This window comes from Choristoneura fumiferana, chromosome 18 (genome assembly GCF_025370935.1).
Source record: "Choristoneura fumiferana chromosome 18, NRCan_CFum_1, whole genome shotgun sequence".
NCBI classification, from domain to species: Eukaryota; Metazoa; Arthropoda; class Insecta; order Lepidoptera; family Tortricidae; genus Choristoneura; species Choristoneura fumiferana.
The window spans coordinates 3,996,722-4,011,901 of NC_133489.1; the positions used below are offsets into that span (position 1 = coordinate 3,996,722).

A 15,180-nucleotide genomic window follows, 5' to 3' on the forward strand; every position below is an offset into this window, starting at 1 on the left:
CATTCCGTTTCGATATAGGTTTTACGGGATGACCGTAAAAGTAACAAAAAATTAGGAATCGAAATAAAAAATACAAAAAGATTCCAAAAATAAAACAAAAAAAAAATCAATTAGGTAGGTATATAATAAATATTACACAAGAAGGGTACCTACTCTAAAAATTAAACTAACTTACTACATACATGCGGGTTCTTTAAAAGTTCGTGAGACCTGATTTCTAATGTTGTTATTGTTGTTTGAAGTGACAAAGTCGGGGGTTTACGAACTTTTTGTTTAGTATCGCTAGGTATTGATTTCATAAAGACATTAGTCGACCAGATGGCCTAGTGGTTAGAGAACCTGACTACGAAGCTTGAGGTCCCGGGTTCGATTCCCGTGTCGGCAGATATTGTATGAAAAATACGAATGTTGTTCTCGGTCTTGGGTGTTTAATATGTATTTTAGTATGTATCTATATCTATATAATATTATTATCCGTTGCCTAGTACCAACACAAGCTTTGCTAAGCTTACTTTGGGACTAGGTCAATTGGTGTGAATTGTCCCGTGATATTTGATATTTATATTTATTTTTATTAGTTCAATTCGTTTTTATTTTAAAGACTTGTGAACATTGATAGCTAGTTATTAACTTATTATTATTTTTCAACTCCTGATCACCAACTTTGATCATAAAAAATCTTCTTAATTATTTACCTTGCCCACGCAAGAGTACCTACTTCGATCACTATGAAATTTCTTTTTCATATCAAATACCTACTTGGCATGAAGTCAACATTAGGGAGTTTTCGATTTTTCGATAATTTTTTAGACGTCCTGTATTTCTACAAGATAACCGGGAAATTCCCACTCATGTTATAAAAATGCGAAAGTTTGTAAATTATTTTGTTTGTTTCGTACCTCTTCACGTCAAAATCACTGAAGCGATTTAGATGAAATTTGGTATACGGATAGTTTTGAGTCCCGGGAAAAGACATAGGATAGTTTTAACTCGGAAAACAATGTATATAAAAAACAGTATGTATGTAAGTAAACTCTTTACCAGCTGTACAGAAATAGAGAAACAAATTCAATTTGCAAACGTTGAGATACATATACAAAGGCGGACTTATCCCTTCTAAGGATCTCTACCAGTCAACAACTCTACAATTCAGTATAATGTAATAAGACAGTGTGCTGATTGAACGATTTACATTACAATATATAATTTTTCATTACCGAATATATTGTAATGTAAATCGTTCAATCGTCACATTGCCTTATTACATTTATTAACGTCGTATGATACTGAATAACTAATAATGAAATAGGTTTTGAATACAGTCTTAAGCCGAGTTTAGACTTGCAAGAAAAATCATGCAAGTTGCATTACATTGCGAAGCCGTGAAGCCAACGAGTTTGTAGTGGGCAATCGAGCGCCCAATACGGTATTTGACTATTTTGTATATGTTTTATAAACTAAAACTACATAAATGCCTAACTAATAAAAACAATTTTTAAACTACCTTTACAAATAACAAAGTTATAAAGGTTTGAAATTCAAGATTAGACAGAGAAAGACATACTGGCATGTGACGTGACACGCCAGTACCGCCATACTTGCTGCATAGAGAAAAGCGTTTGAGAAAGGGACAGGTATATAGATTTTTCAAAAAAACACTATAAATCCAATTTTCAACCGATTTAAATTTTCTCTTCGCTAAACACTATCTGTTTATCTATATTTTCATAATAATATTAAGATATGGCAAAATCAGGAGTTGTCAAATACCGTATTTGCACGATTTTTCTCGCAAGTTTAAACTCGGCCTTACTATGTTCGTAAACAAAAATTTAAATATTTTGAAAAATGTAAGTACCGTATTTGTGGAATTGATGTTGAATGTAGTGTACTCGTAATGTCCCTAGATATCTTTAGTTTTTTAATTATTTGACGCTATCTTTATTTTAATTAAAATGATCTTGACTTCTTCCTTGATCTTTTTATTGAACAACTAATAACCTAACCATCAAAAAGTTGGAAAACCCTCGACTTTGTCACTTCAAAGTTCAACATCTCAAAAACGGCTGAACCTATTTTGATAAAACATGTCTAAGAACCATCGCTAGAAAACCTGCTTTCAATTAAAAGGCCGCATTCAAATCCGTGGACCCGCAGACACACTGACATACAGACCACAGACAGACATAGCGGTCAAACTTATAACACCATTTTTGCTGGGGGGGGGTTAAAAATAAATAATGCCTATTTAAAAAAAAATGTTTGATATAAAATTCTCTAAAGTAATGAATTAAGTATAACAGAATTGCAGGTGGTAGGACCTTGTGCAAGGTCCGCCCGGATTGCTACCACCATCTTGCTCGCTAATCCTCCCGTGAAGCAGCAGTGCTTCCACTGTTGTGTTTCGGCGTGGAGAGTAAGACAGCCGGTGAAATAACTGGCACTTGAGGTATCCCATCTTAGGCCTCAAGGTTGGCAACGCATCTGCAATACCTTTAGCGTTGCAGATGTTTATGGGCGGTGGTGATCTCTTACCATTAGGAGACCCATAGTAGATAGTAGAATTATGAGTTGTAAATGAATAAATAAATAAATAATAAATAAATAAATGATTGCAACTAATAATAGAATTACCTATGTCTGGCGTGCTGCATAAGACTGCGGGTTTAAATAAAAAAGATGGTTTACTTCTTAACTAGATGTAACGTGTTTTCAAAACAACTAAAATACCTAATATATTCGCCTAGGCAATAATAAGTTACCTATTAAAAAGTCATTAGGGTTCAGGTAGGTACCTAGGTTAACGAATAATGGCAGGAAGCCTATTTGATTAATCTGTCATCTCCCAGGATAACAGGATCAAAGGAATTTGGGCACAAATTTGTGCCTCTGGGAGAGGACAGGTTAAGGTACTAAATCAATTAATTTTAATAAAATATTATATGTAATAAAATATATATATAAGTAATCTGGAATCATCATCTTCATTTAGCACCTTCGGAACCTTGCCTAAGGACTCTGGCTTAAATAATTGGTTGTAGTTTTTAATTTTAGTTCTTTGTTTGTTTTATGTATCTAGGTTAGAGACACTTCACCAATCGACCTAGTCCCAAACCAAGCAAAGCTTGTTCAGTCGAGCCCTAAGTTAGATAAAGACCCTAAGTTAAATAAAGTTGACGTAAAATAAGTATTGAATGATTACGGACATCATTTTGACCCGATCGATTTCGACGAAAATACCGATTGACTACATTTATAACCCAAAAAGAAAACTGTATTATTCAATAGACATAATATCTCGGACTAATTTCGATTCGCACGCAAAGAACTAAAGAAACTTTTAACAACAACTCAATGTTATTCCCATTCCCGCCAATTTACGTGTTTCGCTACGGACGGAAGCTTGCGATATTGCTGCCATCTAGTGGAATCCAGCAATACTACAGCGCTGTCAGTCTGTTCTCTTTGGAGCTTTTTTTACCCGACTGCCTAAAAGAGGGGTTATTTACTATTAACTCGAAAAATGCGAAAAGGATTTATTTTTCACTAAATCCCGTGTCTATTTCTTTTGATATTATTTTTGTCAGTTGGAGCTAAAATTTTCTTTACCTCTTACTAATAAAATAATCTTTCACCGGTTTTTAGCTATAAACAACACTATGTCTAAGAAAATGTAGATCGTTGAACGCATCCATTTCTATATTGCACGTGTTCTTTATGGTTCAACTCTATAGTCTACGACAAGAAAATTGAAGTATCTGTGTCGCTTTTGTAGTCGCGTTTTCAGCAATATCATGGTTAAAATGATGTTATAATTGGTTAATTCTAAAGACGTGCCTCATTAAATCGTCGTAAACACGTGAAGTGGAAAGACAATTAGATATTTTATACAATTATATGATTACTAGCTTTCATTTGACAAATTGCGCTAGACCGCATATTTAAAATGGCAGCTTTACCACGTAGAATAATCAAAGAGACACAGCGACTGATGCAGGAGCCCGTGCCGGGGATCAGCGCGGTGCCCAGCGAGACCAATGCACGCTACTTCCACGTAATCGTCACGGGTCCCGAGGACTCGCCCTTCGAAGGTGGACTGTTCAAATTAGAGTTATTTCTGCCGGAGGACTATCCGATGTCGGCGCCTAAGGTTAGGTTTATAACGAAAATATATCACCCGAACATAGATCGACTAGGTCGCATATGCTTGGATATATTGAAGGACAAGTGGAGCCCGGCGCTGCAGATACGTACGGTGCTGTTGTCGATCCAGGCTCTGCTGTCGGCGCCCAACCCGGACGACCCGCTGGCCAACGACGTCGCGGAGCTGTGGAAGGTCAACGAGAGCGAAGCTATCCGGAACGCCAAGGAGTGGACGCGGAGATACGCCATGGACAACTGAGGTCGTCGCGCGCCCGTGCCCGCCCCCGCGGCTCCCAGGCACCAAACTAACTAATATATCATGTTTTAAGAGTGCAAGTTATGTTCAACACCCTAGACCCAGTAACTTGTGAAGAGACAATTGTGGAAATTTTATTAGTGGCCAACGCCAGGCGGCCCTCAGGTTATCTTCTTGCATTTCTATGTAGCCTCGCCCTTTGTTTGTCTCCGGACGTTGGTCCCGCGGGTCTCCCGTTCACACGTAGCTTCGTTGATACTAGGTATGCATATTTTTTTACTGTCACGAAAGATATCAAATAAAATGTACTTGGAGACTTAAATGTATATATTTCATGGTTATCAAATTTGGTTAATTTTATACAAAGAATAGTGTGTATTGTCACAAAGTTGAATGTCTTAAGCGTCTCTACAATCGGCCGAGTGCAACAACCAGTCTTACACATTAGCTGCGACTACCCGATCTCTAGTGATACTGATATTTAGTTCGCTTCCAATGCAGGAAGTTTTAAGCTTTATTTTCCACTGATTCAGCTGCGTCAAAATGATTTCACTATGGATTTCTGTGTACTATTATATACCTTGTATAAAAGTTATCATTAAATTGTATTTATGTAATTAATTTGGCTTTGTGAGCAAACTTCAGAATACATAATATACAAAATAAACCACTATTTTATTTTAATTTACAACTGTGTTGCTTCATCATGAAACTATTTGCTGTACAGTCGAGTTCATAAACTTGTGAGCAAAAACTTGATCAAAAATATCTGTACACACTTTTACGCCGTTAACAATAGTTGTAGTCAGATATTTTTGATCAAATTTTTGCTCACAAGTTTATGAACTCAACTGTACCTATAATATAAACCATACATTGTGTTTAGTACAAAAAATATATATTTTCCTTGACCTAATGTCTCTGTCTAGGTATAATTTAACATGCTTTATTCTGTTTACCACTTGATTTGTAGTAAAATAATATATTACCTATCATTTCAATAATATTGTGTGTGAATAAGGTATTGTGGTTGGAGGACAAAAGGACAGCCCATATGCCAACACAAAACAACATCAATTGTGTAATTAATAGAGCCTTATTATTATTTGTTTCAAACTAAAACATTTACTTTTTTTACAAGTTTTTTTGTTTAAAATATTTCTCCAGTTGACAATGACCACTAAAAGACAACACACTTCTCAACAAAATATATAGGTTTTCTTATGTTATGTCAATAATACAAGATGTTAAAAAAACCCTATATGTTAATTTAATACACATCAAAGCTACTGATTAGTAATATTATGCAAGTGGAAAAACATAGCAACCAGCCAAAAAAAATTTTATGGTTTCTATGATAGTCTTCTTGTGATTCCACTTCCATATAAAACTTAAATGTATATTCTTCCACTTTTATCATATTAGTATTCAGTAGCCTTAATGTGGGTTGAATTAACAATACAAGGGTTTTTTTAACACCAAGTATCTGTACTGAGTGACTAACAGATAATACACAGCCCAAGGGCCAATAACAGAAGAACTGCATTCCATTCCGACTGCAACAAAACTGCATGTATTGGCAGTTAGCAGTTATATTGCAATTCGAAAACAGTCCATCTGGCCCTTAACCATTGCAGCTAGTCTTGATATTCGGCAGACATTGAATTATCTTGATTATAAAAGAGTTAGTGTAAATCATCAATTACTGGCCACCTTACTAAAAATAAATTCTAGTCACCTAGTATAAACAGAGATTTTTAGTATAAGGTGGCCACCTGACAGCCGAAGGAGAGCCGGTGAAATTACTGGCACTTGAGGTATCCCATCTTAGACCTCTAGGTTGGCAACGCATCTGCAATACCCCTGGTGTTGCAGATGTTTATGTGCGGTGATGATCTCTTACCATCAGGAGACCCACTTGCTCGTTTGCCATCCAGTCGAATAAAAAAAAAACCTTATACTAAAATGAATTTTGGTTGCCTATAATATAATTTAATTTTACTATAAAGTGGCCAGTAATTGACGATTAAAAAGCTTTGAAATTCTCACATGAGAGGTAAGTGTAACTAGCTTTATTCTTATTCTCCCACAGGTGAATTTACAAGAATTAAGTTTGTATTGTTATAATAGGTATTTGACAACTGAATTTGCCATGTATGTACAGTCAACTGCAAAAAGATAGACACTGGCAAAGGTCAAAAAAAATTAAGTATTCACAACATAATATTTTTTGTAACTGGCCGTATTGATACTTTTTTTTTTATTCGACTGGATGGAAAACGAGCAAGTGGGTCTCCTGATGGTAAGAGATCACCACCGCCCATAAACAGCTGCAACACCAGGGGTATTGCAGATGCGTTGCCAACCTAGAGGCCTAAGATGGGATACCTCAAGTGCCAGTAATTTCACCGGCTGTCTTACTCTCCACGCCGAAACACAACAGTGCAAGCACTGCTGCTTCAAGGCAGGACTAGCGAGCAAGATGAGATATCTTTGTAGTTTGACTGTATGTAATGTACCATATATTATATGAAAATGAGATTTAAACTTGATACTGATAACTGTTGGGGGAGAAAAGTCTTCGAGTGGTGACCACAAACCAGAAGACGAAGCGTTGGCAGGCCTTCCACCAGGTGGACTGCCGACATCGTGAGAGTTGCGGGCAACCGGTGGATGCAATTGGCGACATATCGTTCACTGTGGCGTTCTAAGGCGAGGCCTTTGTACAGTAGTAGACATCTTCTGGCTGCTGATGATGATGATGATAGATATACAGCCAATTAGCAAAGGAAAAAAATGCTGAAAATTTAAATTCTATAATATGGCGCTTTAACAAATTTCCAGGTCCAATCAATCCATTTTTATATGACCTGTCATTGCACGATTTTCCCGTAGATTTTCTTTAGTAATTGAACCGGCTTGCACCTCTGAGTTTTTCGAAATTCATGTGCGGAATTAATTACATTTGAAATTTACCACGAGCTTTGCGGTAAAGGAAAACATCGTGAGGAAACCTGCACAAACCTGCGAAGCAATTCAATGGTGCGTGTGAAGTTCCCAATCCGCACTGGGCCGCGTGGGAACTATCGCCCAAGCCCTCTTGTTCTGAGAGGAGGCCTGTGCTCAGCAGTGGGACGTATATAGGCCGGGATGATGATGAATTGAACTGTGACGTCACTGGTTAGCCAACTCAATTAATTGACTATTTGTTTCAAAGCTACCATCTTGATGATTGGCAGTCTAGTACCGTGCGTTTTAAGCGAAACTTCTTTCCCCGCACAACGAAAATCTGGAATCGGCTTACTGCGGCAACATTCCCGGAGCGGTACAACTTAGGGTTCTTTAAAAAACGAGCCTACCAATTCCTAAAAGGGTCGGCAAAAAGCAGCGGTTCTCGAACTTTTTGGCGACAAAAGCCTAAAGAACGTTTCGAAAAAAAGTTAATCTTTTGATGAACTTATCTAAGGCTCTTTTTCCACCAGAGATGTGCAAGGAATGTCTTATTCATGAACCAATAGGAACGCTTCATTTGCCTCGCCTCGCTCCGCTCAGCTGTTTCCACTAGAGATGTGCTGTGTGAGGATAGGTAAATGAAAGCGTTTCTATTGGTTCATGAAAAACACATTCCTCACAACAACCTTGGTGTAAACGCAGCCTTATCATATTAATTTGTGATCATTAGCACTTTTGAGTTATTAGAAGGTGTAATTTAGAGCGTTTTCAGATTATCCGATCCGATATCGGATCATATTTCATACATTTTACTTGGCCCGATATCGTATCGGCGTCCGATACCGATATCGGATCGGATAATCTGAAAAAACGCATATTTTGCATAAGCTTAGCTATCATGATCGCGGGTGAGCAAAAGAAAGAAGAAATTATTTTAATTCATTGAATATAAAAACGCTCTTACATCCACGGTAGTGACATCCATGGAAGTGATACTTAGGGGCTGTTTCACCATCCATTGATTAGTGTTAACAGGCGGTTAGGTGTGATGCCGTCTCTATTTGTTTTGTTCGAATAGACGGAGACGGCATCACATTTAACCGTCGGTTAACGCTAATCAATGGATGGTGAAACAGCCCCTTAGTGTACAAAAAAATGAGAAATACCAAAGACCCATTTCCCGCATGCGACACTTAGGTATTACTATCTGGGGGCACGGCAGTGTCCCCGCCAAGTCGAGCAAAACAAAAACAAAGGGACGGCCGTACCATACTTTTCTCGAAGCCATTCAGGCTATTTTCAACATACTACTTTTCTTTGTTATAAAGATGCGACGCTGTCATAATATTGTGATTGTGCTTATCTGCGACCTTCCCCTATCTGATAACACAAGTTTGATTGAATTATTTTCTGTCTGAGTTTGATAGATACTGCCAGTGACCTCAACCGTGATCCTTTGTCGAGGTGCGCGCGAACCGATAACCTACACCTTGACAATGGACCAGGGATTAGTCTGCAACAATCGGGCACACCTTAACTACGCGTATTCGCGATCAAATATACAACACCGTACTCTCACTGTAGAAATGGGCATAAAAACACAAGGTCAACTGTAGACATCCTTTGTACACTTATATGTAAAACTAGCTGTTGCCCGCGGCTCCGTCCGTGTAAATTCGTTTAACTCTATCCCGCGGGAACTATGCAGTTTTCCGGGATAAAACCTAAGTCCTATGTTCCCCGGGACTCAAACTATATCTCAGGTTCAGCGGTTTAGACGTAGTCGGTACGAGTAACAAACAGATTTACAAACTTTCGCATTTATTAATATTAGTGAGATTGAATGTAGTGTTGTAGTCTGGGCCTTACAACAGTAGTATCGAATTGTATACTCGTTCTGAGGGCCTACTCCGAAAATCGAAGTTCGTATCGTACCGTCCCTCTCGCTCTCGTATTAATAGTATAAGTGTCAGAGGGACCGCACGACACGAACTTCGAGTTTCATAGTAGGCCTGCTGCTTGTGTATTAAGTCGGGTTTAGACTAGCAAGAAAAATCGTGCAAGTTGCAATACATTGCGAGGCCGTAAAGCCAACGAGAAGGGATCAATCGAGCGCCGCAATGTATTGCAACTTGCTCGATTTTTCTTGCTAGTCTAAATGACAATGACACACACCCTTCGCTTAGTCTTTCAATTCAAAGTTGTTGAGCTGAGCAGCTTGTGCGGTAAAAGATGTCGCTTTATTTAGTAGTTCAGCTACTCGCCAAAAGATGGCGCCACCGCTTAATGTTTATCAAGATCAGTTAGATTTTTTGACCCAGGATACTTTCTTTTTTCGAATGTTGACACGAATGAATGTTTTCTTTATTATCCCAGAATTATGCTGTCTCAATTAAAAGTGGTTGTAATGGCATGATAACGTATATTTCGCACAGAGACAGCTGATTTGTACGTCTGATCGCGGATTAATTAGGTAATTGGAGCAAACACATGTATACGGTTTACGGTAAATATAGTGAGAATAAGGCAAAACAATAGCAAAATTGCAAGTTCATTTGTTTTCTAACAGGAAATTTGTCTCATTTAACCTATTATAGGTAGTCATTCACGAACAAAATCACGCGTCTTCGTGGATGGCACTAGGTATAAATACCTAACTATTCGGATGAATATGTGGATACTGACAAACAAATGTGGAACTATTATGAAACACTTACTGTGTACTTCTTTCTTACCAACAGTAAACTATGATAAATAGCACATCCTGATAGGTTTAGATAGTTACTTCATTTTAAAAGCAATTCACTGTAAAAATACGTATACCTACCGAGAAAGTTTCTGAAGATGTTTGAATGTTAAAACTCAATCACGCGAAACGGATAAACAGAATAAAATCAGACTACATGTTGAAGTTTCTATAATTTGCTCACTAGATGGCGCTGGCGTTGCTATACTGCATCTGCATATTCCAATATGGGAAAAAACCAGGGACAAATATGAATTTGATTTTTAATTCCATTGCAAGACAGTGGCGTGTGAGGCATTCCATTGGCGGTCACGAATGGATGACTCTGACGGTGAAGAGGTTAAATCTTTGACGCACCTAAACGGATAGTCTCGGAACCGTCTTGCCAGGCAGCCGTTTCCGATGCGATTTTGAACCGTGTCTAAGAAAACCATGCCTCAGGCTTGCCTCACGAATTGTTTTGCTCAGTGTGAACCCGGATTTATGGTGCCTTAAATAAGTGTAGGGATTCGGTAAAAAAACCAACACCAACCAGTTTGTTCAGTTTATTCTTAATTTTAATGCAGACTAGAATAATACTCTTAGAAATGAAAACAACAATAGTTATTTCACATGTTACAGTGTAGCTACCATACCTGCTCCATGATAAAAGCTATAGTTCATCATCTGTGATTTATTAATGTAAATAAATTTTATTCACAACAGCTAGCAATATAAAATTACATCAGACGTGCTTTCACGCTAATTTACAGTTGGTGCTGTCTATCCGTCGTTTTTTCACTGTACAGTAAAAAGGAGACAGATATAGTTTCTACCCTCGGCAAACTGCGCACGTAGCACTTCAGACTATGATATAATATTATAACTTGAACATCGATAATGTTTGAATGGTGTTGCCAGTGACCAAAATTATGAAAAAAAAAAGCAATGATTCTAGTGTAAAACGGTACAAGTACAACTTGAGATGTATCAGTACAATACTTGCAACGTTTTATAGTAAAATCAATTAATAAAAAGAGACACAGCTTTGAGGGTGAGATAGATGACAATTTAGGCGTTTAAAGACACTGGCTGAAAGATGAAATTAATGCATGACACTGGGAGGTATACAGTAGTTTAAAAAAATCGTAGGAATTAAATAAGCAATAGATAAAGGGGTTCTAATGGTCTTATTTTGACATTTAGTCAAGTTAGTAAATATTTATACAGAAATAAATATTAGAACTGCTAACATGCCAGCGTCCATCGCGTGCCTATCAGAGTTTGTCCCTTTCGTGTGACACTAATTAGAAAGGGATGGATGCTGCGACAAAAACTAGCATGATAGCATTTCAGAACTCGTCCTCAGAGCGCTAAGCTTAGCTAAGAACATAGGACATACATTATACATTATTATAGGTTACATAGTATGCTATAGCGACACTATAAAATTTACAAAATATGATATATCTTTTGAAATGCTACACGAAATAATGCTTTCATCCAATACTATATCCACTAATCAATTCATTTTAGATATAATCACTGTAGATTTGTGCCTCGAGTGAAAGATGTTACATCTCGAATTACTTTTGCAATCGACTTTAGACCTTGCCTTCGATAAAAGAGAGCGAGTGATAGAAATATAACGAGTTGTATCATTATTCACGAGCCGAGGTACTGCAACAAATCAATAGTTAGTCTTTTAAAGATGGCGTGGTTAAAATTTGTTTTTCACGTGGCGTGGAACCATAATTTTTCTACAAATTTACACCGTTTCCCTAACACTGACGGCAATGGTGCGTAAAATGACTTTCAAAATCTATATTTTATTTTTCTTAAAATACAGGAGCGTTCTCTCTAAGATAAAAATAAAAATAAGTTTTTTTTTCTGTAAACTTAACAGATACAAAATTTGTGATGGTGATTAATGTTAATGGAATGATGAATTATCTTATTGTTAAAAAATAGTGGCAGCGTTCGAGATAAACTTAATTTAATAAATAATAAAACTAGGGAAAACAGTTTGTCAAATTATGGCAACATTTAAAATTAACATGGCTGTTTATGACGGCGTACAACTATTTTTTCGTTATATTAATTTACTCTGAAAGTAATTTATAATTTTAATTATAACGCATTTAACGGTATATATTTAAAATTTAAAGAATATTTATTAACTAAGCAGATATGAAAGGGTACGTGATATTCGATCTAGTACAGGGAGCGGCAAACAAAATGAAGAAGATATTTCAGATATTTTCTGACGATTATTGTCATAGATTCTTTTTTAAGAATATATCTGGATATTTCCACTGAACATCAATGAGCTACCAAGTAGGAAGGTAGTTCGATTATCTTATAGATCAGCAATCCACATGTTATCGTATTTGTAGATATCTAAACTTCTTTCATGTTGATGGAGTAAATATAAAATCCGAAAGATTAATACCACTATATTTTATGCATCACATTTTTGTAATGTTTTATTAGTATCCACTAACCTGCCCGTTAAGTCATACATAATCTAGTCTAGATGTATTTTCGTTTTCCTTAAAGGATGACATCAAATTTATCTTGCTGTGTATATTGCAAACAAACATTTAGGTACTTTAAAATGTTTCACTACCTATTTGTAGAATTTATCGATGACAAATATACAATTCAAATGGCCGTACCACCACGGCCTTGGCCATATATATGATCAATTAGAAGTTTTTTTTGAAAACTTGATATTTAATACTAGTTTTTTTTGCGAACTGTACTTGAACTGTCGCTCAATTTTACATCAGATCACTAGAATTTGGGTCAAATGCGACTGGCAAGATTTAAAAAGAACTTTACATACATAAGGATAAACGAAATAAGAAAGGTTGTAAAAAGAAAGTAGTACATAAAATCAATTAATTTCTAGTAATGATAAAGAACACGCACAATTTCATTTCGTGGTAAAACTAACGCTTACGCACATCCCCTTCATTTTGTTTGACGTCGTTTTTACATTAAATGGAGTACAAATACACATTGTCATGACAATCAAAGAAACACACACTTGCATTCCCTATCACAAGAAAAATTAATGATAATTTAAAAGGATGAGATGCATTCGTGACACCCTTTCTGTATGTTATTGATACAGAGAACTTTACAGACACGTTAACTTGAACTTTTTAAAGACTTTGCGACAAACAGCGCCTCCCAGCGGCAACAATCCGCAACAAAATGTAAGTCGATATATTAGACCACAGACAATTTCTCTCAGTTCCACCTCAACTATTTGCACGAACTCACCCATTCAAATTATACCTATTCTAAGTAAATTGATCTCGAAATAAATTAAAACTTTTTTGCCATAGTTAATGCAAGTAGTATTAGAGAGATACACAACTTATCCTAAGTACCTTATTCAGCCACGCAAGCGTTATAAAGCGTCCCGACTTATATTTCATCACATTTTCCAACGGGATCTGAGTATTTTGAGAGCTAAGCTAGTTTTTGTTGGGCCCTGTCATCGCTCATACGAGATTTATATCACCATTATAACTATCGTCGTTTCTAGCTAGACAAAGATGTATAAAGCAGCTACGTCTATCCACTTTTGAATCGGCACTTAGCAATGAACTTTGTATTACAAGAATGCATGCATGAGATTTTGAGATTCTTATAATACAAGTACTGTGCCTTCTGACAAATAAAGACAGAACTTAACCTTTGTGGACCAATAAATTATGTTTATAAATTACTGTCATGGGGTCTGAGATTTTTTCCTCCTTAAAAATATCTCTCGCAGCCCTTTAATTAAAATCGTTGATAATACTGATCGTAGTTGTTCACCATTTTTAATCTATAAAATTCCTTTCAGATCGACACCAACCCGAAAAAAACATAGTAATATAAATTATTTTATTTCAGATTTGTCCCGAAAACGGTGAGACATTATTTTAGATCGGATGCAGCGTCACAACTTTGTGTGTGTACATACCTTATTCAGCGTGGCCAAAAGTAGAACTAACGCTGTCATTCTTGCTAAGTGTCAGTTTTGACAGATTGCATCGTATGGAAACAGCCACACTAGCGCCCTCACACAAAAGAAAACCTACTGCAAACTTTTATTTTATATTGGACTGGTAGACTATGGCATTCAAATCTATGAGCCACATAATTAATTACGTTTTTTGCGCTTTTTATGAAGCGAAGCGAAGACAGGGCAGCCAACGTGTGAATCAGCGCTGTGTAATATCGTAAGCAGGCACTTGTGACGCCGCGGCGGCATTATATGAACACGGGGTTCTCTTGCCCAGTGAGCAGTCGGAACATCGAGGTGGGCATCGTTTTCATTAGTATCTGGAATTCAATAAAATCATCATAGTTTCGTTGCACATATTTTTATTAGCATTATATTAGTGTTTTAGTTTTAGCTTAGTTTTAAGTCATTTTGTGCTTTTAAAATACGGGTGTCAAACCTGCAAATAAAACTTTATTATTATTATTATCTGTACAAAAACTTGTTTAAAATTATCTTAATAGATGCGCGGGCATCATTTTCTAGATGAAAATATCATTTTGTTAAAGGTATTTTAAGCATTGTAACTCAAAAATGATTTATTTATAAAAAAAAAACGTGTATTGAATTACATCAAAACTGTAGGTGCATAGGTCTAAAATGATCAAAATTGGTGTGCTTTACATAATTCATGTACCTGCTGAGGAACGCAGTCATTTTTATTACTTTAAGGGCCTGTTTCACCTCTTTCTGATAAAATCCTAATATTTTAAACGACATATATCATATCTATTATTTGAACAAAATAAACAGAGACTATCACAGATATTTGTTGTACAAAATATCGTAATTTATTTCTAAGTGAGTGGTGAAACAGGGCCTAAGACATGTTTCATAGATTATTATCTAAAATCGAAATAAATTTATTTCTTACTAACCTCGCCTACAGAAGTAGCCAGCAGGTTGACGATGCGTTCGTGCGGGACAGCAACAACGCTCTGAGAGTTAATCTCTATGATTCGGTGTCCTACTCGCACGCCGCCGCGCTCCGCGATACCGCCGCGAAGCAAGCTGCAGATCTGTGGGTAGAGTTACACGCAC

General features: G+C 36.6%; 2 protein-coding genes across 2 annotated transcripts in view; one reads left to right on the forward strand and one right to left on the reverse strand.

Annotated features, from left to right (window-relative positions):
- The first annotated feature begins 3,719 nt into the window (after positions 1 to 3,719).
- Positions 3,720 to 5,066, forward strand: LOC141438493 (ubiquitin-conjugating enzyme E2 N). The gene has a single exon (XM_074102392.1). The coding sequence runs from the start codon at positions 3,947 to 3,949 to the stop codon at positions 4,400 to 4,402; it is 456 nt and encodes a 151-aa protein (XP_073958493.1). The 5' UTR covers positions 3,720 to 3,946; the 3' UTR covers positions 4,403 to 5,066.
- Positions 5,067 to 10,626: 5,560 nt separating this feature from the next.
- The window catches only part of LOC141438364 (uncharacterized), a 232,998-nt gene continuing 228,444 nt past the window's right edge, over positions 10,627 to 15,180 (reverse strand). The window contains exons 26-27 of the mRNA XM_074102222.1: positions 15,018 to 15,158; positions 10,627 to 14,420 (exon numbers count right to left, since the gene is read on the reverse strand). Of these exons, the coding sequence (XP_073958323.1) occupies positions 14,349 to 14,420; positions 15,018 to 15,158 (213 nt within the window). The 3' untranslated portion in view covers positions 10,627 to 14,348. The remainder of the gene's footprint in view (positions 14,421 to 15,017; positions 15,159 to 15,180) is intronic.